Raw genomic sequence first — 25,616 nt, 5'->3', positions numbered from 1 at the left:
ATGCAATAATTTATTCATCAATTACCTCATGTCAATTACAGCAGCCACTAATATTTAATTAGGAGTTTAGATAAAACTGCCAGAAGAGAGGCTTAGAAAAAGTGTGTGTGTTGTGGGAGAGGGGGGGCATTCCTAGAACACAGCCTGTGCTTGCTAACAGCCATCTTCATGATGATATCCATCTCTTCAGAGCAGCAAGGGCAATGGATGGCAGGTATCAGCAGAGGAAGAGGAGAAAGGAACAAAAACCAACAAACTGGGCAGAAGAGAGACACAGGTCTTGAGCTGCTAATTTTCCACATCTTCCACATCCCGATCTGGATGGAGCCTGAAGGAACTCTGCAGAAAACACATACTTTGCAAATAGATCTGGTAACTCTGTTCTACATAAGAACTAAGAGGTATTTTAATTCCATTACAAATAAAACAATTAAATCTTTGTTAAATCACTGAACTTGACTGCCAGTGGAGTTAGAGTGCCATGAAAAAGCCCAACATATTGGATGAGGAGCTTATGCTGTTTCCAGACACTCTACCCAGAATGGGAGAGTGAAAGAGCTGCAGGAGTTTAGAAGAAACATTATTACTAATTAGACTGCTTCAGATAATTGTAGTAGAATGTGGCTCTGCTTTAGCAACAGCAAAGTACAAGACCACATTTTTTCCTTCTAAAGGTGAACTTCAAAATATTTTGAAAGGCAGTAAAAATTTTCATGTATGGTGTTAGAGCTTTACTCATACCTACTCATACAAGGAAAAATTAAGATTGTTGACTATTATGGGAGAAAGAACTTGAAATCTACTAAACCTGTCAGTTTCACGTGCTTTAGGTTTATCAGAAATTTTAAAAGTGTCAGTTTCATGTGTTTGATGTCTACTAGAAATTGACCGAGACCGGCAGTTTTCTGTTTGGAACTGCCAGAAGTATTGAGAGCTACACCGAGCCGTGTGCCCTCCCAGCTGCCGGCTCCTCTCCCAGCCGCGAATGTACAATCCAAATGTTATAACCAGACACTGGAGAAAGGCACAGAAAAGACTACAACATGATCTAGGAGAATTTACTGACCAAACGGTGATGGACGCTTGTCATTAAGCACGAAAGACAAGTCTCTTAAATGATTTTCTCATGAAGGAGGCACAGGTGGTCCAGAGAGTAAGGGCCGATGCGGAGGTGTTTTCTCAGGGCCATCCTCTCCCTCAGGGCTCCATCCTGGCCGCCCACTCCCTCACGGCATCCCCCGCGCCCGCAGGCCGGGCCTCGGGGGCCGCTTCCCGGGCTGGGGACGGGACGGAGCCCCCATCCCACCCCGTGCCGTCCCGTCAGCTGGAAGGGCGGAGAGCTCCTGAGGCCAGCGGGACGCGGTGCTCTGTGCACGGCCTTCTCTCCCGCCCTCACCCCCGCCCGGAGAGGCGTCCGGTAGCGGTGCCCCGCGGCTGGCGAGATGCGCCTCACCTCACTTCACCTCGCCTCCTCTCGCCCTGCGCGGCCGTGCATACGCGGTACATCACTTGAAACACCCGCATTCACCTTTCCTTCCCCACCAGCGGCCAACGCAGCGCGGTGGCAGCGGGGAGCGCGGGGCCGAGCCCGCCGTGTCCCAGGGCCCGCCGCAGCCTCCGCGGGCCCCGGCGCCGCCGCCCCGTCCCGACGCTCACTCACCTCCGCCGCGGCGCGGCCCGGCCAGAGCAGGGCGAGCAGCAGCACCGGCGCCAGGCGGCCGGGGCAGCCCCCGCCGGCCATCCCCCCCTCGGCGCTGCCTGCGCGGCGTCCCGGGGCGCTTCCACTCTGCCCCCCTCCTGCCCTCCCGTGGTTTTGGCCTGAGGGTTCCTCCGCACCCGCCTCGGCGCTCCCGGGTCGCGGCCCCGCCCCGGCCACCCCTCTCGTCCACCCCCTCATCTCCCCCCGCGTGCCTTGGGCAGAGGTGGCAGCCGCCGCCCGCCCGTCCGTCCTCAGCGGGCATGGAGTGAGCGAAGTGTCGGGGGCTTTCCCGCCTGAGAGCTGAGGTGAGCGCCGCGGACGGGCAGCCTCGGGCGGGGGCACCTGGCTCTCCTCCGGACGGGGCTGGGCAGCGCGCTGAGGGGCAGCCCCGTCCCGGGACAGCGGGAGGTGTCCGGGTTGCCGGCTGGCTCCGTCCCCCGCCCGCGCCGCTGTCAGGGCGCAGGTGGTGGGAGCCCCGAACGGCGGCGGGAGGGGGGCAAGGGCCAGCCCCGGGCGCCGCCCGAACGAGGCACGGGGTGCGCTCCCCGGAGCGGGGGTGGCTCTGGGTCCCGGCGGGGAGGAGGGCACGGTTAGAGCGGCCGACAGCGAGGCGGTACCGGGAGAGCGGCTGCAGCAGCCGGGGCTGCCAGCGCCATCCCGCCGCTGCCGGGGCGCTCCCGGGCACGGACCGGAGCTCCTTCAGCAGCGCTTTCCGCTCCCCCGAGTGTTTTCTTTATGAGACAGAGGAAATCCCCAGAGGGAGCAAAATGCTGCCCCACCGCATAAATGGAAAGCAGCGAGAAATGTTTCTCCTCAGGGTTTCCACCTAATATGATAAAAAGCTTTTGCGAACAGAATTGTGATTTGTAAAGTGTCGGCAATGTGTAATGTTTGTCACATTTATGTTATTGACAGAAGTGCTGCATGCTCAAGGTAACCTTTCACCATATAGAGTGCTGTTTTGAGAAGGTGCAAACTTGGAAAGCATGCTGGCAGTGCCAGCCACAGCAGCCTTATCTTCTCTGTAGTGTTCATGGATGCTAATACAGGAAATCCCATGTTACAGCTTTTATTTGCACTATATATTAGGTGTGTATAAATTTAGGAGTATTAATGAAATACAAAGGTAAAGGCTTTTGTGAGCAGAAAGCTAGCCAGAGAGCTTTGTAAAACAGCTTCTCTGACAGGCACAAGAGTAGCGCTGAATCTCTGCTCAGTAGACCATACTCAACCTCTAATGAAAACTGCTGTGAAAGCTGGTTAGCAGAAGTGACTTTTCCAAAAAGTTTGGTAGTGCCAGTAAGAACATGCTTCAGGAGGAGGTGAGCATCATCTTCAGTACCAAAGATCTTGTACATAGCAACATGGTAAAACTACTTTCTCCAATATCTGTGAGAGCATGCTGGTATAGACAGCAAGGTATGGAGAGAAAAGGAAAGAATTCCTCTGATTTCAGGCCAGATTGGTGGTGATCATGTAGAAGAAATAGTATCCACTGCTGGAATTTAACATGAGAAGTACTGGTGTTAGAGAGAACGTAGTAGACACTTATTTATACAAATGTGAAAACAAAAGGTGCATAAGCTGTCTATGAGACAATGAAGTCAGAGCAAATGAAACTACAGTGGAAGAGAGTGATCAGTCCTCTGAAACGATGACAATTTCAATGCAAAATGCCCCAGATCTCACTGTAACGAAGACAGTACTCAAAAGGAGAGCTGTTGAATACTATGCCAGTGAGTTATTGGAAGAAACAGATGAAAGCAGGCAGACCACTGTTAGGGGCAGGGAAGGAACTCATGCAGAATACTGAGTGAATGAAACACTGCTATAATAAAGAGATACTGAGTCAATTTTCAAATGATGAAAACCCTGTGTGGAAATTAAAAAAAAAAAAAAGTCAGCAAGCTCAAAGCAAAAAAGTGAAAGTGCTAACAAGGGAGATGTATCAATAAGGTTGTATCAAAATATTTAAAAAGAATCCTCTTCACTTGCAGAACCACCTCCTTCACTGACCTTGAGCAGCTGGCTGCTAAGTGGCTCAGCTGAATGGGAGTTTTGTCTGTTTATATTTAAGAAACAGCAAGTAATGTTGCACTCTAAGATTGTCACATAGAAGCATACAGGCCTTTATGTGAGTCTCTAGGACAGATCCATGACTCCAAAGGAGCACTGAGCTGCTACATGGGTAAGATCAGCCACTGAAGTTCTCCCACTGCTCAGCACTGCCATCATGGGCAGTGTGCATCCACAAAAAGCCTGTGGAACCTTGATGCTCAGTGTTGCTGATACTGCTTGTAATCCATGAAATTATCCAAGAGCTACAAACTCAGACAATCTTGTGTGCCTGAACAGCTGTCCAGCTTATTACCAGTTGTGCCAAAACGTATACCTGCAGGTGCCTGTAGAGGTACTTTACAAAAATCCAACAAAAGCACCAGTACATGAACACAGGAGAACAACCTTAATTCTAGAAAGCAATTGAAAGATGCATCTAATTCAAGTTTGTCTTTTTCTACAGTAACTGATACTTAATTACTTTGGTTTTGTTTCTCTGGTTCTCTATGGTAAAGAAAGGATAATACTATTTTTGGGAATATTTTTGTGGGAAACATTAAAGTTGTATGAATTTAGTATGAAGTGCAAAGTTTTATAGAACACTGTAAATGAAAAAAACCAGGACTTACTGGAAAGGATGGAGAGAGTACTGAATATGTCCATCACAAATGAGGCAGAAGTCCTATGGAAAACAGCATATATGTTCACAGACTTCAAATGACTGTCCTAATTATATGCATAAAAGAACCACATTAAAACTGAGCACACAACCCCATTTTTTATTTCACAGCTTCTGAATCCTTGCTTTGGAACTTGTGTGGTATTGTTGCACATGAGGTTGCTTCCTTTGGATGTAATGAAAAGACAGTTAAGACTGCTCTAATTCTTTGTTACCTCAATAACTGTAGCTGTGTGTCTCCTCAAACTATGGCTCACGTCCCCTGTTCTTTAGCAGAGTTACTGAGAATGAAGTTGTCTTGCTTCTTGATTCCTGTCTAGAAAGTAAACATCTAGATTATGTTATACTGCCAGCTTTTCCCCTTCTGAGGTGAGGCTTGGTGATGTCATGTGAAATCTATTCCTTTGGTGGCAATGAGTGTGCTATCCTGGGGATATTTTATTGAGGTAACTGTTGTGATTGCTTCAAAAACATAAAAAATGAGATCAATTTGACACATCAATCTAAACAAAACCTTGTATTCTTTCTGTTATTGTATTAGCTACTGAACAATTCAACTTGTTCAGAAAATGATGGCGTTTAGATAGCCATGACAAAACAACAAGCAGAGGGTTGCAAGTCTTCCACTCATGCATTAAGTATTACTTCAAACTGTGTCAATGGGTTGGATCAAAATGGATTTTAATTTGAAAATAAAAGTTTCGCTGCTAATACAAAGCAAATGTACCAAATATAATTTTCTTTTTTATTTTCTTCTTAATTTTCAGAAGCTGTTTGTATAATTAAATAATGAGATGGATAGTGGGCAAAAGGAATACATTTCTGCAAAGTCTCAACACTTTATGACTTGGATTTTCCATTTGAGGCAATCAATCCCTGCAATATTTTATTGCCTCACAATTTTGCTTATATTGTTTATCTTACTAATGTAAAAAATCAGTGAGGTAGGAATGCGGTTGGAATATTATTTTTTTATTAGAGATGTTATTTTTTTCTTTTCTTACAGACAGGGAACTGGGGCACAGCAAGACTGTAAGAATTTGACAGATGAATGGAGTACTGTACAATACATATAAAGAGTGATGTTGCAGCTTGGACTGGCTGCCTTTAGGCTATTTATTCATCAGTCAGGGCACAGCAGCTTCCAATGTCTCCCTTTAGTACTGTGGGATTTGGATATACTGTGCACACACACAGGAGTCAATATTATTTATAGATTAGTTCTGGTTAGAAAGATGCCACACTATCAAATAATAGAAAGCAAAACAGTAATGTTTCAGGAACCGTACCCTCATGTGTTTAACAAACACATGGCTGCTGCCTGAACAGCTATCAGAGAGCTGCCAGTTTGCTGCACTTCACATCCATATTCCCTGCTCAGGAAACTTCTCCAAAGGAAGCAAACCCCTGTTAATTCACTCTCGACAGTGTTCAGTTTCCTCAAAATTGTTTCCCACATTTGGAACACTAGAGTGCTAAAAAGCAGAAGCCTGTGCTAACCTGGGAGAAGCCCAGCCCTTAAGCCCTCAGTTTGAAATAACCCTCAGTGTGATTCATTTGCCAGACATGCCTTATTACAAAGGATTGCAGCTTCTTTTTTATTTGGGGCATAAGGGAGTTTGCACATGACCTGGCCCTGTCTCTGGATTTGTAAGGCTCGAGTTTCCAAAAAGATTGGAGCAGCAAATGAAACTGTAGGACCTAAGTCATTGGTCAGGGATGAACTATGTATGCAAATTATGTATTACATATGCAATTTACATATGCAAAATTTGGCTGTGTGGGACTGTGGAGGCCACTGGTCAGTCCTGCACACAGAGTTTCCAGCTTCCTAAATCCTGGCAAAAGTTGTAGAAAAAATGTTCTAAAAATTAAGTGAAAAACTCTAGGTGATGTCCAGTGATTGTCATCCATCCATGCATATGGGTAGAACTCTTAGCTGAAATGCATATGTTTTATTCTGCATTCAGAGTGGTCCTCTTTTGCTCAGATGCTGGCACAGACTGGTCCAGCCCAGTTTGCAAAAGATGCTGCTGCTCAGTCAGGTCTTAAAACTATAATAAATACTTTCTTGAGGTTTTTTTAAAGTTCATGAGGGTTTTTACTACTCATGGGTATTGCATCTTTTGTCTTAATGACTTTAACTGAAATGGTGGCTATGAAAACTTAAAAAAAAAATAATGATGCAAGATTCTCTTTGTTCATTATTTTATACACAGAATGAGGACTATCTTTACTAGGCTGAAATCTTGTACCCCTTTTTATGTGAATCTGCAGTTTCATCATAGTCCCCTTGAAATAATTGGATTGCTGATAAAATAAAATGTGGCCTGAATAGGAAGAATATAATGTAGTGCCAACACAAAGCTGTGCAGTGTAACACATACAAATGGTTAGGTCTTATTTTTGGTTTTCCTATAATTATTCATGTGTACATTGGATGTATATTTTAATAGAAACAGGTTCAGAGGGGAAAACAACACCAGTATGGAACAGTGTTTATAGACCATCCACAAACAGAAGGAAAGAGAAGACCTGCCATTTAAAGAAAAAAGAAGTGCTGCATATACAAATCCTCAATCAGCAGGAATGGCATTAACAAAGGATTCATTTGAACGGATTAAGTGGCTTATCACAGCTGCCTGGTGAGTTTTACAGATCACTACATTTTTAAACCAGATTCACTGAGAGATATTCTTAGCTATTAATTTAACAGTAATAAGAAATACCTAGACATTTACAAAGTTGAAGTAATTTTGAAATAGGCTTCACTGTATCCTGTAGAATAGTACTTAGAAGTCTGTATGCTATAGCTGTACCTAACTTATCTTTTCATATAAGTAGTAGACACCTTAGTTCTTAGTAAAAATAATATTAGCATTAATAATCATTTAAAAGAATGCTTATTTTCTGTATTGCTGCAGAAATTTTGGGCTAACTTTATATTTTAGTTTTTTTTTGGTAAACTTTACAAGCCATCACTAGCAATGTTGTCATGGAGCTGGGCTTCCCTAACAGCTGCTCTGGAATCATGTGGCTATTCTCAATGTGGCTTTCCTCTCTACTCTCTCTTGCCCTCTTTCTCTGAGCAAAAGAAAACAGCACCAACTAACTGATTTCAAGGTGGATGCAGATCATTCCAGTGTCTACTCAGTCTTCACCTCATGGTGTCCATGGAGAAACCTGTCTGGAATGGGTCCCCTCTGGCCCTTTGTAATTGTGGGATTGGAAATAGGTTACAAGAGGGAGTTATGACTTTCACATAGTCTTGTTCATGCCTATCTGTTTGTACTCAGCCCCATAAATCCAAAATATTTACAGCATGGGAGGCCATTTCTTGATGGTGTGCACCCCTTATAGGAACACTATGTAGTGACCCCAAACAGCATTGAATCATGTGTACATTTGATCACTTCCCACTTTCTACCAGCTAAATTTTTGTAAAGGTTTGAAGTCTGAGGCCAGCTTTAATTCAGTTTTCTTCTTTTAAATCAGGTGGCTGCTGATAATTTTTTCAACTCAAGGAATTGATGGGGTAAGTGACATTGATATTTACTTTAGGCATGTGAGGGATAGAATGGTAGAGTTTGAACAAGTAGCACCACATGCACTAAAATGACCAATAGTTCTGTGGGAAAACTATAATGTTCCTTTCTGTATTTCTGAGGGTCTGTCTTTCCTTTCTGCTACTCAGCTTCTCTAATTTGCAATTTTATGCTCCAGATTTTCCTATATTCTAATTCTGGCTTCTTGAGGTGCATTTGGAAAGCTGGATGTAAAAAATCCTCCCTTGTTCACTGAGTCTATCTCCTTCCTCATAAAGTCTCTCTAATGGTTCTGCATTATGGCACCTGTCAATTCTAGCTTTTCATTCTGCTCTCTATGTTAACCTAGATCTTAAACTGGCTTCTTTGGACAGTCCCATCTCTCTGAAGCCAAATTTTCACTCATAGTATAGTTTCAATATCTACTTTATTATCCTGTCTGTACTGGCCTTTATATTACTCTTATGTTTGCAATGCCCTTACCTTCTTTCAAGTCCATCCTCATTGTATTCTTTCAAATATTTACAAGCTCTTTTTTTGTACAGTTTATTTTTTGTCCCCAAACTCATCCCTTTTTATTTGAGCTATTGAAGATGGAAATATTTTTTAAAAATAACGGTTCAATCAGAAGAAAGGATAATAGTTCTGTTACTGGGAGCTTGTATTCTATTGACATTCCAGGAGAGGCAAGATTCTAACAACTATGTGAGAGACTAGTGCAGAGTAGATTAGTAATTTCATGGGAAATGCAGTGTGTGAAAGACAAGTAGTGTGTGAGAGAGATCATCATACCCTCTTGTTCTGAGGCTTGGGAATTCCAGATATTCTAAAAATGGTATAGATAGAAAGAACAGAATTTTTCCTCCTTATCTAATATTTGTCAGAGTTTTCTCCTTGAAACACTGAAGTATGAGCCTATAGTGTTCTGTTGGGTATTAAACCAGTAACAAAACAATCTTGACCTTGATAATTATGAAAATCCACACTGGGGAAATATTTGTTTTATCACCATTTACTTGTTTATCTACATTATTTTTAAATATTTTACCTCCTTGTTAAAATTCTTTTAAAATTATCTTTAATAATTTACACCATTTTACTCAAAAAATGCTATTTAGTAGACATTCCAACTTAGTTTATAAGTGCATATGAAGTATGTTTATTATTGCATTGGGAGAAATAGAAAAGAACAGTGATATCATGTTCATTTACCACACACAAGATCTACTGAACTTACAATTTGTGTTTTCATTTCCCCTTGAATAGTTTTTTTTCTCATTGCAATTTGATGAAAAAGCAATAATTTCTGTACTCTTAAAATAACAAATTTTTAATACAAGCAGTAAATTAATAGTAGGCAATGCATAATTACACCATGCATATACTTAGTTTCATTTAATAGACAAGAATTAAATTCAAGGTTTTATCTCTGAGTGAATGTCTCGCTCCTACACCTTGTTTTGCCTTTTATCATTTCATTGTAGTTGAACAATCTCCTAAAATAATGTGATGGATTGCAAATTGTACATTATTGCAAATTAAATTCTGGTTCTGTTAAAATCTATTTCAGGTGCAGCTGGTTTCCTAAGTTATATTAGGCTGTAATATTTAGTTATGTAACATAACTTGTAGTTAAGGTCTTCCACCTTCTACACCAACAAGTAATAAGCTTTTACTTATTGCTTCTACCTTGCCAGCATGTTTATGTTGATGAGAGATCTTTTGGCTTGAAAAATCACCTTATTAGCTAATATGTCCAGCTGACAATACTTGATGATGTAATTGTTGTGCATTGATAAATCCATAACCTTTCCATTTTTAGGGAGGATATGCATATATTGATCCATGTGGGGGACAGGATTGTTCAGTTTGTCGGTGCTTCCCAGAAAAAGGATCAAGGGTAAGTTGTGATTAGTGATAATTATAATTACTATTGCAAATACTGTTCATTTTGTGCACGTTTCTGTTCCTGAAAATCAACATGGTTGATAAATCAATAAACCAAGATTCAGACATAAACACATTTGACAAACTGTATAATCCTGTCACTGGTGTCAAGTACAGCTGTCACTGAAGAAACCGAAGATTGTAAAGAATTCTGTTTCTAATTGAGTTTCTACTAATCATGGTACCTTTCTTGTATTAGGGATTCTTTGAAATCAGTCTAGGAATTAGACAGATGTAATTCCTAATACAAGTAAAGTACAGAAATCTATACTTGTCTTTGATTAAGAGGCTGGTTGAAAGAGAATGTCCATGCCATTCTCTAGTTTTATAAGAACTTAGTTATTTCTTATTTGGCTTGGGTGACTCCAAAAACATCAGCAGACTTTTTATCTTACTCACTTAAGATACTAACTTTTAAAAAAACCTTGAATTTTCTTTGTCATGTGAATAATTATAAAACAGCTCTAAGCCATTTTCACATTACATGCTAAAATTAATAACTGTGCATGTTGTTAATTGAAATATGTTCATGATGATTAGTTTATCTTGGCTGTTCTTCCTCAGAATACATCTCTATATAGAGATAGCCAATAATTTAAACTTTGTGTGAGGAAAAAACTTATATATATATATATATATATATATACACAAATTTTGTATATATATGTACTGACTGGTGGTCAACTAAAAATTGTCAGTGATGAAAATTGTTTCTACCGAAGTACTATGTTTAAGTTTAGGAAGGTTGAATATGGTGGATCAATTTTGGACGAGCCACATGCCCCATTTCTTGGTGTACAACCTGAGTTGCCAGAACAGCAAGACACCTTTTTCTTCCTGTGCTTCTGCAGTTAGCTGCACGCTTTGCTGTGTCATGATCACTGCCCTGGTGTCCTTGGATCCTATCCTAATCCTCCAGGATTATGTCTATGTGAAAGTCCCCCATGCTGTAGGATTTTCATAATAGAGGCCTAGGATGCGTATATCTCTGTAACACTGTGCTAACAAAAGGGCATCCCAGGAAAAGTATTTTGACTGGTACCTCTGCAGTGTCTCTCAGTGCTACTGAACAGACTGTTTTGGATACCAAAAACCTGATCTGAAGTGCCATTTAAAAACAACTAACTCTCAAACAAGAGAGTTGCCCGGAAGTTCTGAATTACATGCTCATAATCAGTCAATAAATAATAAATACCTCCTGCCGTTGTTCTAGCTCTTTCCTAGGCTGTCCTCATCACATATAGACTGTACTACAATTAATGCATTTACAGTTAGTTTTCTAAACAATTCCAAGGAACAAGACTTAAATGCCAACTAGAAGCGTAATAAACAATTCAAAATTAATTCAGTGTTGTTATGCAACTGTAAGTCTGAGAATTGTACCATTTTCTGAAAAAGCTCTGAAATAAGCATGCACTTGTAGCCTAATGGACAATGGAAAAAGTATCTCCAATGTAATATTAATATATATTTCATGCAGTCATTTATATTAATCAATATACTAGAAACAGAAGTACTCTTCAGACCCCACATGAAACATGGCTTTACTAAACACTGCCTCACACAGATTACTGCACATATTTTCTATCCTAATGTATGGTAATTAACAATTTTCTATAGGATTATTTAATATTTTCTTTATACTACAATTCTTCCGGTTTTTAAACTTTGCTGTATTCTGCTTTTACACTCTAACACACTAACTTTGCTCTCCAATCTTTTGTGGAGACTACTCATTACAAAATAAAAGATTGGTTTATCTTATTGTTAGCTTTCTAGAATGCAAAACATCTGCTTTATCTGCTTTTCTGTCTGAGTCCTACTCTGGGGCTGGTTCCTTGGAGTTTTGGATCTTCCTCAATCCTGTCTTGAAATTGTAAAAAATAAATGGTTATTAAAAGCCTCTGGCATTGTACAGTACACAAGCCTAAAGATTCAGAACTTTTGTTAGTAAGCCTTCTATTTGCTCATTTGTGTTGCCAACTTATTTCAAAAGTTCCATACCTTCCAAGTGATTTCTCATGTGCAGCTCCTCACAGCACTGACTCCTTCTTCTTCACAACACAACAAACTCCAACCCTGCTCAGAGCACAACCAACAAACTCCATCTCTTACCCAGCTCACCCACTCTTTTGTAGCACTCGTCTTCTTATTGGACACAGCTGTGGCCTGTTAAGGGCAGGCCTGTTCCCAATCTTTGGTAATTAGTACAGCTGCAACTCCTCAGGTGTGGGACTGCCTTCTGCACTATTTTCTTGCATTCTGTTCCTCCACACATTTGAAAATATTTTAAATTCTAATATCAAAAGCCTTCTTTATGTAAGTGGACAAGATAATGATAATTAAGGTTTAGCTAGAACAGCAGATCATGGGAATAAGAAAATAAAACTGCCATGGCCATATTTGAATGTATTGATAGTGGGCAAGTTGACAGAAAAGTAAAAGCAAATACTTAAACTTTCATTGAAATAAAACCGTTATAGCTATGCATCAGTTGCCCTATTGGATTTTAGAAGAGCTTGTATACCTGTAATTTTTAATTCTCTCAGCCATAACTTTGTGCAAGAAATAGATTTGTACTCCTATTCATTAGCAAGAAATCACTGAAAAAAACATTTTAATCACCACTGCTAGTTGTATGTCATTACAATTGTTCACACCACAATGAAATTTTTACTTCTGTTCACTTGAGACTGCAGTCTTATTGGAGTTAGTCTCTCATGATACTGTTTATCTTTTAATCTTATGTCACAACTCAAAAGGACAACTCTCTCTTCCATAGGATCCATTAAAATGTGCTGCTAGGTCTCTTTGTCCACACTGTGTGCTATTATACCTGGACATTTCAGAACTGTAGAACAGCTAAATGAAGCAAAACATCATTAGTGAAAGTATATATGGCAGTAAGTGTTCTACCTGACTTCTTAGATTCTTTTTCCCTTCTTCCTTTTTGGTAAAAGGAATCACATGAAGTCTGTGATTTCAATTTTCATTAAAGACATCGTAAAACTTTTCCACCATTTCATCCTCTTTTTTTAAATTAGAGAGTTGTTTCCTGGAAAACTCCTGCAGTGTTGTATCACCAGCTTAGCTTCCAAAAATGCTGGCTGCTCTAATAGAATTTAGATAGCTAAAAAAAAGTTTGCAGTTAGCACTGACCGATTGTAAACCTGTCCTGTGCTGACCCCTGTGCTGATCAAACCGGAGTTTGATCCTATTCAATTCCCTTGGCTTTGTTTTTAGTTAAGTAGATTTGGGAAGCAAGCATCTATTCATGAGCCAACCTGATCTGGCGTCATGTGAAATGCCTGGATCAAGTGAATAATAGATAGAACTCAGCAGGACCAATGTTCATTCTTTTGCAGATGAAGCAAGATGTTGATTTTTTATCCTAGTGTAGGGGAGAATGCAGCAAACAGAAATCTAAGAGGAGGGTTTTACACTTTCTGACACTTCAGATGTAAGGAGTAGGCATTCACAAGAGATGCTGAGTCACTTGGGTGTCACAGGTAAGTCAGGAAGTCAGCTGGTATCAGTCACTGCCGGGCAAGAATGCACTGCCTTGGGGTAAGAATGAGCAAAGTTACCTGGGAGTAAGTCAGTATTCTGGCACTGCTTCTCTTGTAACATCTCAGTAGATCTTGTGAGTAAATTTCCTTAGTAGGTTCCATGGGTTATTGGAGTTCAATTTACAGCACAGTGTAAACACATTTAAAATGCACTAACTCAGAAAATGGTGCAAATTCTGTCTGTTTTGGGAAGTAAGAGACATTTATTAAAACACACTATTTTTGCAGTGCTATGGTATTGGCATGCAGTGGCAGTCTGTCATTCACATGGAATATCCTGTACTTGTATTTGAATTTTCAAATTGGATGCTCAGGAAATAAATATGTAAAATCCTTCTGCTTGGTCTCAAGTGCACTATCAGAGATGTATGTACACTAATATCTGAGGAAATCTAGATTTCTCCCATTGGTCATTTTTTCCCAGTACATTAGCTGTAAGTTTTAAAGCAGTTTTAAAGCAGAAGATTCCTGAGACCAGTTACACATTTCATTTACATTCACTGAAATATATTATGTTTTTCTATTAAACAGACACACAGAAATGAGACCCCTAAATCTATATCTGAAGCAGACCACACCTTTTTTCTTTTTTTTTTTTTTTTTGTGACTGGGCAGAGGAATAGGCAGTTCTCTGCCTGCAGAAGTGAGGATTTGAACTGGTAGGGAATGGATCCTGCTTACCAGATTGTGGAATAGGAACAGAACCACCCCAGTCTTTACGGAGAATCCCACCAATCACTGCAAGTTCTCTTTGAGGTTGTTTGTCATGCATGATTGTCCAGCTAGAGTATCTGTAAATTAACATTTTTCATATTACACATTTATCAAATTTTCAGAAGTTTTGACCTTAGTAATTATACCTCCTTTTGTTCTTGAGCATCTTTTTTTTTTTCTTAATACTTTTGGTTCCCTTGTCCTACCATACTGAAAATGGTATTTTTTCTCAGTTGCTGCAGATTGCCAAGCTTTTCTACATCAAGCAAGATAAAACTCTACAAAATGATTCTTTTTTACAGATTTGAACCAACCAAAAATTGTCAACAGTGACTTCAATAAACTATTACAGAGCAAAACTCAATTTTAGCTAAGCTGATGTTAATTATTTGTGGTCTATTTCTATATTATCTGTGCTCTATTTGTAGCTCTCTATTTGTACCTTTCAGCCATTAGTAGTTAAGAATTTCAGTGCTAAATTATGATTTGTTGAGTTAAACACAATAGTGACACCCACTGGCTTATAGGATAGTTTTTCTTTTTATATTCCCACAGGGTTAAAACACAAACCTAGTGTATACATTGTGAATGATGTTTTCAGCACTTCACTGTGATTTCTCATGCTTCTGTGAAGTATCACTGTGAATACTAAACTACATCATCAGGGGTTTTGTTCTTACAGCATATTATATCATTGAAAAATATAATAAAGTTGCCAAATATAAGTTGCCAAATTTTCCAATAGTTCAGAGCTTGGTTCAGATCTTCTTTACAAGAAAGGTATTTACAAGGGCCTGTAGTAACAGAACAAGGGGTAGTAGCTTCAGGGTGAAAGACAATTTAGGTTAGATATGAGGAAGAAATTCTTCACTGTGAGGGTGGTGAGGCCCTGATACAGGCTGCCCAGGGAAATTGTGGATGCCTTATCCTTGAAAGAGTTCAAGGCCAGGTTTTGAGTGACCTGGTCTAGTGGAAGGTCATCCCAACCATAACAGGGGGTATGGAACTACTTGATCTTTAAGATCCCTTCTATCCCAAACCATTCTATGAAATTCTATGATTCTTAAGCTCTAAGTATTATTATTGCATTTACTTGGCTAAAAATCTGTGAAAAAAAATTATCTAATTTAATCTATTAAGGACAATAGACTCGATTTAATTCCAAATTGTGTGATTTCTCAGATTCATCTCATCTTAATCAGGTTTGTATTTAGAAGAGGCTTTGTTCCGGGTTTTTTTGAGCCTTGACTTACAGTGAAAATTAGTTTGGTTCTAGTCTTACACAGTGAGGAGTAGAATCGTCCCAGAACGGACACCCCTCCAAACCCTGGAAGCTGTGGCTTTGTAATTGACCAGCTCTTCCAAAAAGGGAGAGGATATGGGTGGAGCTTAGAGCAGCAGCAGATGCCCCCACCTCACTAAGCAAATTACAAAACAAAACATTTCTCCAAATGCCTTAGTGAGCACTCCTCTCTTGCCCACAGACTGCTTTCCTTTCCTTCTTGCTCTGTCCTGCTCCTGTGAAATGAAAATGACTGGTTACAAGCCAGAGTCCAATGCACAGTGGAAAGGGCTGCTGTATTATTTGCCTACAATCTGTGTGGAAATGCTGGGCATTTTCACTTTTGCTCTTATGAACAGAAGGTAAGTGCATTTCACAAATGACTGGTACATCTCCATAGCCTGTAACACAGGGTACTGTCCGCACTGAAGGTGATAACTGGGCTTCTTTTGACTTTTTTGATAACGAGAAGCAAGACCATTCACTTGAGTAGCATGACCTTTTTATTTCCAATTAGGACTCCTTTAAAACATTGTGCTTGAGACAGCTAAGTGCTCAAGGCATTCTCAAAATCAGATGCTCTTCAGTCTCATGCATTAAAAAAAAAAATTCCAGTTAACCTTGGCCACTGCCTTTCCCAAACAGCATTAAATGTTTGTTGCATGATTCTGAAGTACTTGCAGTCTTAGTCTTAGGAAGCATAGTTAATTAAAAAAAAATATAGCCTTGTTTTGCTTAAAGTCAATTTCTTACTGCAGGTCAAGCCCAGGATATGCTAAAATAACAGACCATAGTCTTGGCATGGTAGCTCCTGACCTAGACAATTAACAAGGCACTGAAAACCTAGAGGAATTTATTGGCATCAGATGGCAGAGCGGGCATAATATTCTGTTCATTTTATCTGAGCTAATTTGTCATTTCCACATGAGCATGACTACCTTCATCCTCTTTATTTTTACAGCTGTCCTGAGACTGTAATGCTGTGGTAGTCACATTGGATGGGCACAAATAATAGATGTGATAATAGATGTTATGGCATGGTATCAGTTTGGTCTTAACAAAGCTCCAGTCATTATCAGTCTTTGAGCTGAAAGAAAGAGAGAGAATCCATCAGCTTCACATGGCATGCTAAAGTTGTATCAGCTGCCAAACCCATTGTGAATTCTGAATTCAGTGACTCTGTTCTATGACTTCACTACCTTCTACTGAAAACCATGAAGTCAATTAAATTCACAGTGTAGCAGCAAATGAAGACATTTTACCAACCTAAAGGACTACATGTCCTGTAAGTGTTTATTTCTTAATTAGAATAACTACCATAGAATGCCTACAGCGTCTCAGCTTTTTTTTATCTGAGTGCAATAAAAATCATGTTTCTTAACTGTCCAAAGGATATAACATGTTTGAAAATTTTCTCTTTCAACTCTTGAATTCAGAGCATATACACTATTAATTAAAAATACTGAAGTTGGTGCAGAAACCTGTTGTTAACCAAATGCACAAAAAGACAAACACACTAAAAAATAGTGCAAAACATCTTATGCTTTTCTTTTCCTGTTGATGAATGATGCATTTTGCAAGGTAATAGATAGTTTAGAGATCTAAAAAGTCATGCCACTTCCAGTAAAGTTAATGGTTCAAAGAGTTGTATTTTATTATTAGTCTGATTCATTTCCCTTGTACACAAAATGATGGTTTAATTAAAATGGTAGTCCAATTATCTTTTTCAATGAAATATTTAAAGGGCACAATAGCTACCTTAGAAGTAGTTCAATTAATAAATTAATTCTAACATAGAATGAGCAAGGCTCTGTGAGTAGACAGGCTGCAACTGCTCATGTAAGCAAACACTCAACACCCAGAATCCCAACTGTCCATTCACTGTTAACAAGGATGCAGAATCATCAGCTTTTAATACCAGTAGCACTTAATTTGCACAATATTTTACACTGCTGAAATTCTGGTATCTCAAAAATTGTAACTGTTAGAGAAGACAAGATGCTAAGTCTGCCCTGGAATTTTTGGCAGTGACTTCTCTGGAAGCAGGATCAAGGCTGAAGTGAGAGGAGCAAGTAAAGATAAATGGAACATGACTCATATAAGAATTCTTTTTTTCAGGTGGTCCTTATTTTTGAGTGTAGGACTTCTTTTCCCAGCCTCTGGACTAAGTTCTGGTTCATAGTTTAAGGGCCACTGGTCATTCAGCCCTACTTCCACTGGGGAAGGAACCTATAATATGTTACTGTTCAAACATGTATTAAATAACTTCTCTGTTGTTTTGTTGATTTGATTGAATGATGCATACCATACATTTTTTCACTTCTTTTCACTGTCAAATCACACTGATTTTAAAGACAATGAGAAAATAAATAAAAAGGAAAAGAAGCTTAAGTCCCTGGCTGTAATTCACAAGATTTTGTCCAGACAGATTCAGCCTGCTGAAATGTTTACACTGAGAAGAAAGCATTCACTTATTTTGCTTCCTGAAGCTGCATATCTTCTTACAATCGTCTTTATTTCTATCTTTTTTTTTCTTCCTTCAATCCATTCATAAAAGTAAAGATATAGCCTGTTACTTCTGTGAATACTGAAATATCTTTTACTGCCCTCAAGTGGTCCTAATGCCATATGGTTTTCTCAGGAATGTGTGGGGTTCCCTTTTCCTCTCTTTTAAAATACAGGATTATAATAATTAATTCTATAGTACAATAAATTATTGATTGATTATACATACTGTGTAGTTAATTGAATTAATTATAGTTCTAATAATTTAGTATAATTAGTGGATGAAGTCTTGAAAGCAAAACAGACTTCAGCTTGGAAACAGAACAAGTTATAGGTAAACAAGGATAATGATATAAAATGAAAAAGATATGTAAACAAAATAAAGACCTGCAAATACATAGATTTTTGTAGGGTGGAAGTGTAGACAGCTCACATGTGAGGCCTGATTAGAAAGCTTGCTTCATTCAGCACTTTGAATCTATGATTGCATAGTTGTTGGGCAGCACAGAACAAAAACTGCAACACATCTGAAACAACTGCACACCAGTGTTATAGACTGAAAAGTCAGTTGGCATGGTGAGCAATTTTGCTTTAGAAGAATGTATAGTACCTTGAAAAGTTAATAGAAATCTGTGGAGATTGTGTGGTAATGAAGGTACAAATACTCAATTTAGAGCCATTTATAGATAAATTACATTCTTCAAGCTCCCAAACCATTTTAACACAATCTATTAAAATTGATACTTTCTGTAAATATGTTAGCTAATAACTATTCTTTTTTTCTCCAGGAACTTCACAAGTTTTATATGAGGCACTAAGATATGAGAGTGATTATGAAAAATGTGAGCTAGAAAAACTTATTGGCATATCATGACTTGAAAGAGGGAACTTGCTAGATTGTTCTAATTGTGTACAAAGTCCCTTTGTCTAAAAGGACTCCTCATTTTTCTGGTGGGAAATCAATGCTCATTGAAGTCCTAGGCTTGCAAAAGGTGATACTTAAATTGCTGGAGCCAGGAAGACTTGGAGGTTATCCCAAGCATCTCAGAGAGGTGGTCTTGGAGACCTGATGAAGGTGAAAAGAAATTATCACCTCCAGCAAGCTGTTAAATTTGAAGGTCCTACAGCAGCTAATCCGTGAGACAGTTTTGCAGGCTGTCCAGCAACTATTTTGAATCATGAATATTTATACATTGTTAGCCTTGTTTTATGCACAGGTTCATCTCTGAATTGCTGTGGGGGCTACAGCAGTATTCATTCACTTCTTTGGACTCTTTTCAGGGTCAGCCTGGTGAGCTGGGAGCTCAAGGTCCGATTGGGTCCTTGGGATCTACAGGACCAGCTGGTCTGCCAGGGGAGAAAGGACAGAGAGGTGAGAATGGGAAGCCTGGGCCAGCTGGAGAGAAAGGTGATAAGGTAGGAAACACCACAGACAGCTCTTTTAGGTTTATAAAGTATGTAAATTTAAATGTTGATAAGTGAAACAGAAACTGAATGACCAAAAAAGCATTTGCCAAACTATACTATTGCTTACACAAAATTCTCACAGAAGCTAATTAAAGAGAACTAATTCTTGAAAAAAATATTTCAGTAGATTTTTTTTTGCTGTGGATTGCAGAATTAGAATTGTCAGAAGATGTAAAAGATGGTGGACAGACTCTGATTGTCACATACCACATCATCCTCCGTAATCTCAAAGAATGTGTAGAAATGTGGAGCTGGAGGGAGCAGTATGGTGCTTTTAAAAATGCTGCACTAAACAGAGATTTATTACCACTTAGAGAATATAAACTGCACAGTATAATCTGCAGTTCAGATTCATATTTTTCATATCTGTACAATCCCTGGCCCTTGGTACTTCCTATTAGTTTTAATAGTCTAATTTGACTGATCTCAGAGTGAAATCACTAATGTCAGTATCTAGCACACCTGAAATGTAAATGCTGTAACAAAAATTTTATCAAAACAGGAGTAGGATTGTTAAATTATGTATAGAAATATTTTATAAGTTACAGGTAACTTCCTATTCTGTCTGTTTATAATCTTTGGAGTATGAATAGCTATTGAGTATTAGGTGTTTGTACCACCTGTTACATGGGTAACTGTTGGCACTACTCTTCTGCTAGGCCTGTAGAAGTTTTTTTCAGATACCTAATTTCTGAAAATATGGCTTTTGATTAATATTTTAAACAAGACTGGTTTTTTGTTTCTTGCTATATAGTAGTACATATTCTTATTTTTCATTCTTTTTAAGTAATAATCTCATCAACTTTGTTTTTTCATATCACCTCTTTTTAGGGCCCAACCGGAGTTCCAGGATTTCCTGGTTTAGATGGTGTTCCTGTACGTATTAAACAAATATTTCTTTGTAAAAATTACAGATCCCATAAATTCATAGCAAGTCCTCTAACATTTCTCTCAGAGAGTTACATGTTTTGAAAAAATGTAAAATAACTAGGTTAACTTCAACTGTGTTTCCTATTGATAACAAGCACCACCAAATCCCAAAGAGGTAAGTACAGAATTTTCAAGCAGGAGTGGGGAAGTGAAGGCAGAGACTACCACTAGGCTTAAAAGCAGAGTATTTCTTCTCTCAGGTTCTATAATACACTTGTTTGCTTGTAGTTTGCTTGGTTCATTTTTAACATCTCTGAGAATATCTCAAACAATGAACTGTCCTCTTGCAGGAAGAAACTCAACCACTGAGTCCAGTAATTTTAACCTGAATAGGGACTGAATAAGCAAAGTGGGTCCTAAATATGTCTTTATAAGCATGGGATAATGTATTTTTAATTATGTCTTTTTCAATGTGAAAAATTGGTGAAATAGTATCTTAGATAATGCATTTTTCAAAATCCTCTGCTAGAACTGAATTCTTGTGATGCTACCAGTTTCATGTGGATCAAACAGAGTTAAAATGTTGAGTTTTGAAAGTAAAAACAGAACCAAAAGCTGAGTGGGTGTTGTAGCATCTGTTTGTCAGCTGTCCACTTTTGACAGTGGGACTGTTGCCAAAATGTCTGGGTAGTGCAGAGGTCACAAGCCCAAAATTTGGCACAAAAAGAGGAAGTGTTCCCAAGAAACGTATATTTTTTTTGCAAAGAATGTTCATTTGAAAACAGTGTCCACAAATTAGACTGAAGAATTTACAGACAAGAAGAAGGTAGAATTGACAAAAGTGTTTCAGGTAAATGACCAGGATACTCTCTTAATGATTTTTCACACTTCTCCCCCCCCAAAAAATTTTGCGTCAAAATTAATATGTTGTCATTACAAAAATCTTTAATTCTGTGCAATTTTTTTTCTCCAACAGGATAACAATTCCAAGAAAATCTCATTGTTTTATTGCCCAAGTACTAATTTTTAGTAGAACTAATCCTTATTTGGACACTGGTTAGTTATTACTAGGTTAGAAAAACTACAATCTCTGTAATTTCTGTGTGCCTGGGTCAAGCTATGTCCTCTTTTTACTTGTTTTATCCTAACAATTAAAAAGCATGAAGTTGCTTGAAATTATTATATTTCTTTTTTGGTTTTTTGGGGTTTTTTTTGTGAGTGTTTTCTGCTTTATAGCTGTAGTGGTCTAGTGCTGTCCGAATTGCCAGTGCACCCAGTCGAATTGTTTACTCATTTTCTGCTGTGAGGTATGGATCAGGAGGAGGGCAAAACAGGCTCAAAAATTTTAAGGGTATAAAGAAAAGTTTATGAACAGAATTAAAAGAAAAACAAACAAAAGACTTACCTCATTTGTTCTACCCTACAAAAAAATCTATTCAGAATAAAAGACATTTCTAATGCAAAAGAATATGAAACCAGCACCACCGTAAAGGTCGTCAGAGGTCATCTCATTCACATCTGAGATATATTTATTTCTGAACTGTTCTGTTAATTTAAAAAGTAATTTCCCATTAATCATGGTTATTTCTCATCAAGATTAAACTGTCTTTCAGGGCCTCCCAGGAAGGGAAGGACCCAGAGGGAAGCATGGTTTGGACGGCTGCAATGGCTCGAGGGGAGACCCAGGATTCCCAGGAGAAAGCGGCTATATGGGACCAAGAGGTCCTTATGTATGTGAGAGGCATTCCCACTGTGCATGTTCATTTCCCCTCCAAGCTAACAGCTCTTAAAAGGACTCTTAGACTGTGGCATCAGCTTTACAGTGCTGCACAGGGAATTCCCAGGAATGCTTACTCACTTCTTAATGGGAGTGAAACACTGCCCTAACAGATGAAGCTTGAAAGTGAAATAAGCTTCTATATACTTGAAGTACATATGGCTGCCTTGAGAGTTAAATTCTGTCTTGTTTCCCCAGAATTGCCACTCCAGCTGAAAAGGAGTAACTTGAAACCCCCTTAGCATTCATTAGTACTTGAAATTTCTTAAAAGCATTACTGGTTGGGACATACATGAGATGACTTAGAAATAAGTGGAAGGTTCAACAAGGCTAAATCCAGTTTCACTCTAAGATTTTCTAACCACCTTTTTACACATATGTGCTCTGTGCACTCCTAGTCTTGCTTAGACACGTATCTGTATTTGCAGAGATCGTTCCACAGTTAAAAAGTTTGAAATTAGCACTTTAATATTTGTTTACTTTTTCTGGTAAAATGGAAGGCACTTTAAATTGTTTAAGTAGCTGTGTTAGCAGTACTCAACTGCTGAAAATAAAAAGATTCTTGTCATTAAACTACAGTAATTTATTTCTGTAGCTCCAAAGAAATTTTACTCAAGAGTTCTAGTCACCAGTCTTTGATTTATTGTGAAAACAAGTTTTAGTTATGAATGAATAAGAGCTGATTAGTTGATCTAACAGCTTCCCTGAAACTTTTTAAGTAACACAATAAAAACAACTGCACTTTACATGAAATATCAAATGTGTTAAGTGAGAGCTAAATAAAATGCTGAATTCAGCCATTAGAAAAATGTGGAGAGGATGCAAGAGTGTAATGATGTTATCAAAGATTATAACAACTAGAATAAAATACACTTTCATGCTATGAAAGACACAACATTATAAACTTACTAATAACCTCATTTGTAATACCTCTGCAAGTAACTTGTTACTTCTGCTGAAACTCTAATTTCACGTGTATTTTCTTATGTACTACGGTCTTCAAAATAGAGTTTTACTTTTTTGTAATTAGACAAGTGGCATAAAGGAAAAATGGAACATGGGACAGCAAAAATCCTACCAATTTCAGGAGTGTGCTCTTTGGAAGGCCTAGAAAAGTATTTGCATCCTACAAGAACTGGGAGACACAATAGGCATGTAGCCTTGGATTGCACACTAAAATTCCAGTGCAAACTCATTTGGCTACCCAGAAAAACAACACACAGTAACCATATTTCCTCGTGTGCAAGAATGCTCTTCCAACCTCTCTATGCAGATTGCCTATTTTTAAATTGATTTCTTGCACCAGGTACTAACTTGACTGTACATTACAGCTAACATTTTTATTTAATTCTTATTTATAACATTGTCCTGTACCATTTTATTTAACACCATGTACATATGGTTTTAATAAATTGGCTTTACTTCATTGACCTTGTTGGAAATAAAGTCATTTCTATCTGTAAGGCCTTACCTAAGTCATATAGAAGATAAACTTAATCTAACAAAAATGTTTTATTATAAAAGAGACCACATGTAAAATAACTAAAGATAAAAACAACTTTTGATTTGTTTACTGTGTTCCCTAACAGCTGTAGTTTACCTGTAAATTGTATCCAATCTACTGTAGCTATATCCAGCTGCAGACAGCTGTAATTCTTCCTTTTATTGTACCATTCCAGGGAGAGGTACCTTCCTTGTTTCATTCTGACTGCAGGATTTGGACAGACAGTTTATGATATCATGAACACTGTATGTGTTTTAAAGTGGTTGACAGTGTCCCATTTTATTGAACTCAGTATTCAGGTGGTTAGCTTAGTTAAATTATATCCACTGTATTTGGATTTCAAATGGAAAAACTTCAGAAATAACAATTCAACATTCAAAATATTGAATACATGCATCTAATACAGTCCATACTTTTATTTTTTTATCTGTATGCAGTATCACTTTGAATTCTTCTGAATCACACAATGAACTTTCATGGAAGGCAGAGGACTAATACTTAAAACCACTGCCTCCCTGAAAGAAAAGGAAAGCATAATTGATCCTAAGGGCAAGATTTGTGAAGATTGTAGAATATTGAAGGACTCAAAGGCTAAGGAGCACCTAAACTGAGCAGGAGTCCAGAAGCTGTGGGAACTTGGTTTGCTCAACTGTACAGAAGGCTTTTTTAGATAAAATGATCATTCATGATCCTAGTGGATTACCCTGTGATACAGGGGCACCAGAAAGTCACAGTCTGAGAAGTTATCATACATTCTCCATGGAAATGTATGATATCAGTAAGGAGACCATGTTTTAAAAGACTCTTTTTCTTTAAAGGGAATTCCAGGGCAAAAAGGAGAAAAAGGAAATTCAGTGTATATTTTACATTTTGGAAAAGGACTTCCGGTAAGTATCTGATTGTGAAAAAAATAATCTATTTCTAGGAAAACATGTATGGTAAATGTAATTGTTCCATTACTCCTCACTAGCTATAAAACTTAGTGGGAAAAAAAATTAAAAACACATATACAACTCTAACAGCTAGTTTATGATCTTAATATCTGTAAAGTTAGAAAATACCCACAAGAAAGCTTGAACTGATTCATTTGCTAAATGATTGTCATTACAGGGAGAGAGAGGTGATCCTGGACCCCCTGGCCTGCCTGTAAGTACAGTCAGTGGGTTCTAGAACTGCTTTTTGTCTTGAAGATCTTCCATTTTTTCTCCTTAGTATGGTAAGAAATATTGGGGTTTCTCTCTGTCTGCCTTAAATAGCAAAATTCCAGAATAAAGTCTGAGAAACATCAAGTCTTTATTGTTTGTTCCTATGGCTAGTTCATGTTGGCTGAAAGGGAACAGAAACAGACCATCCTCACTGCATTAGCTGTGTGTGGAGCACCTGTTGCCCTAGTATTCACAGAATATTTTCTCTGTGAACTTCAAGATGTGAAATCTTCTCCTACAGTATCTGATGGGTCTCCCAAGAATAAGTAGCACTCTATGATATTCCAGCCATAAGAACATGAAAGAAGAAGAGAGTTTAATTTTGTTGCTGAATCACATTCTTGGTGGCTTTGGGTTCTTCTTGTTACCCTTGAAAAAGGCATTGACTGATGCATTGTATCAAGTCCCTACACCACAGCACAATTGCTGACAAAGAGAACTCCCCATGCATTAATAACATAGAACTGTGCCTTGTCCAGTATTACCCAGAAGCTGGTGCTGGGCTGCTCTCGTCACAGGGAGATTTCAGGCATGGTGTCAGCTTTAGGCTGTGGGTGGAATCCAGTGGCCAGTAGGCTGAGTCCAAGGTGGTCTAGAGGGGCTGGGTGTGTGTAGGAAAGGGCAAGTTCTTTCTCTGTTCACAAAAAGACCTTTTTCAATCTTTTCCAGGGACCTAGGGGCTCAAGAGGTACAACGGGCCCATCTGGATACCCAGGCCATCCAGGCTTGCCTGTAAGATCCCCACAGTTATACAGCCTTGCCTTAGGATATGCATTCATTCTTGTCTACCCATTT

General features: G+C 38.6%; 2 protein-coding genes across 2 annotated transcripts in view; one reads left to right on the top strand and one right to left on the bottom strand.

Moving 5' to 3' along the window:
* Nucleotides 1–1,858, bottom strand: part of COL4A3 (collagen type IV alpha 3 chain) — a 54,733-nt gene extending 52,875 nt beyond the window's left edge. Inside the window, exon 1 of the mRNA XM_074547079.1 lies at nucleotides 1,661–1,858. Coding sequence (XP_074403180.1) covers nucleotides 1,661–1,741 — 81 coding nt within the window. The 5' untranslated portion in view covers nucleotides 1,742–1,858. The remainder of the gene's footprint in view (nucleotides 1–1,660) is intronic.
* COL4A4 (collagen type IV alpha 4 chain) overlaps nucleotides 1,573–25,616 on the top strand; it is a 68,436-nt gene continuing 44,392 nt past the window's right edge. Inside the window, exons 1-10 of the mRNA XM_074547078.1 lie at nucleotides 1,573–2,004; nucleotides 6,893–7,081; nucleotides 7,932–7,971; nucleotides 9,804–9,881; nucleotides 19,280–19,414; nucleotides 20,297–20,341; nucleotides 21,949–22,065; nucleotides 24,435–24,503; nucleotides 24,727–24,762; nucleotides 25,491–25,553. Of these exons, the coding sequence (XP_074403179.1) occupies nucleotides 7,026–7,081; nucleotides 7,932–7,971; nucleotides 9,804–9,881; nucleotides 19,280–19,414; nucleotides 20,297–20,341; nucleotides 21,949–22,065; nucleotides 24,435–24,503; nucleotides 24,727–24,762; nucleotides 25,491–25,553 (639 nt within the window). The 5' untranslated portion in view covers nucleotides 1,573–2,004; nucleotides 6,893–7,025. The remainder of the gene's footprint in view (nucleotides 2,005–6,892; nucleotides 7,082–7,931; nucleotides 7,972–9,803; nucleotides 9,882–19,279; nucleotides 19,415–20,296; nucleotides 20,342–21,948; nucleotides 22,066–24,434; nucleotides 24,504–24,726; nucleotides 24,763–25,490; nucleotides 25,554–25,616) is intronic.

Source organism: Zonotrichia albicollis, chromosome 9, assembly GCF_047830755.1.
Source record: "Zonotrichia albicollis isolate bZonAlb1 chromosome 9, bZonAlb1.hap1, whole genome shotgun sequence".
NCBI lineage: Eukaryota > Metazoa > Chordata > Aves > Passeriformes > Passerellidae > Zonotrichia > Zonotrichia albicollis.
This window is presented reverse-complemented; position numbering and strand designations above follow the sequence as displayed.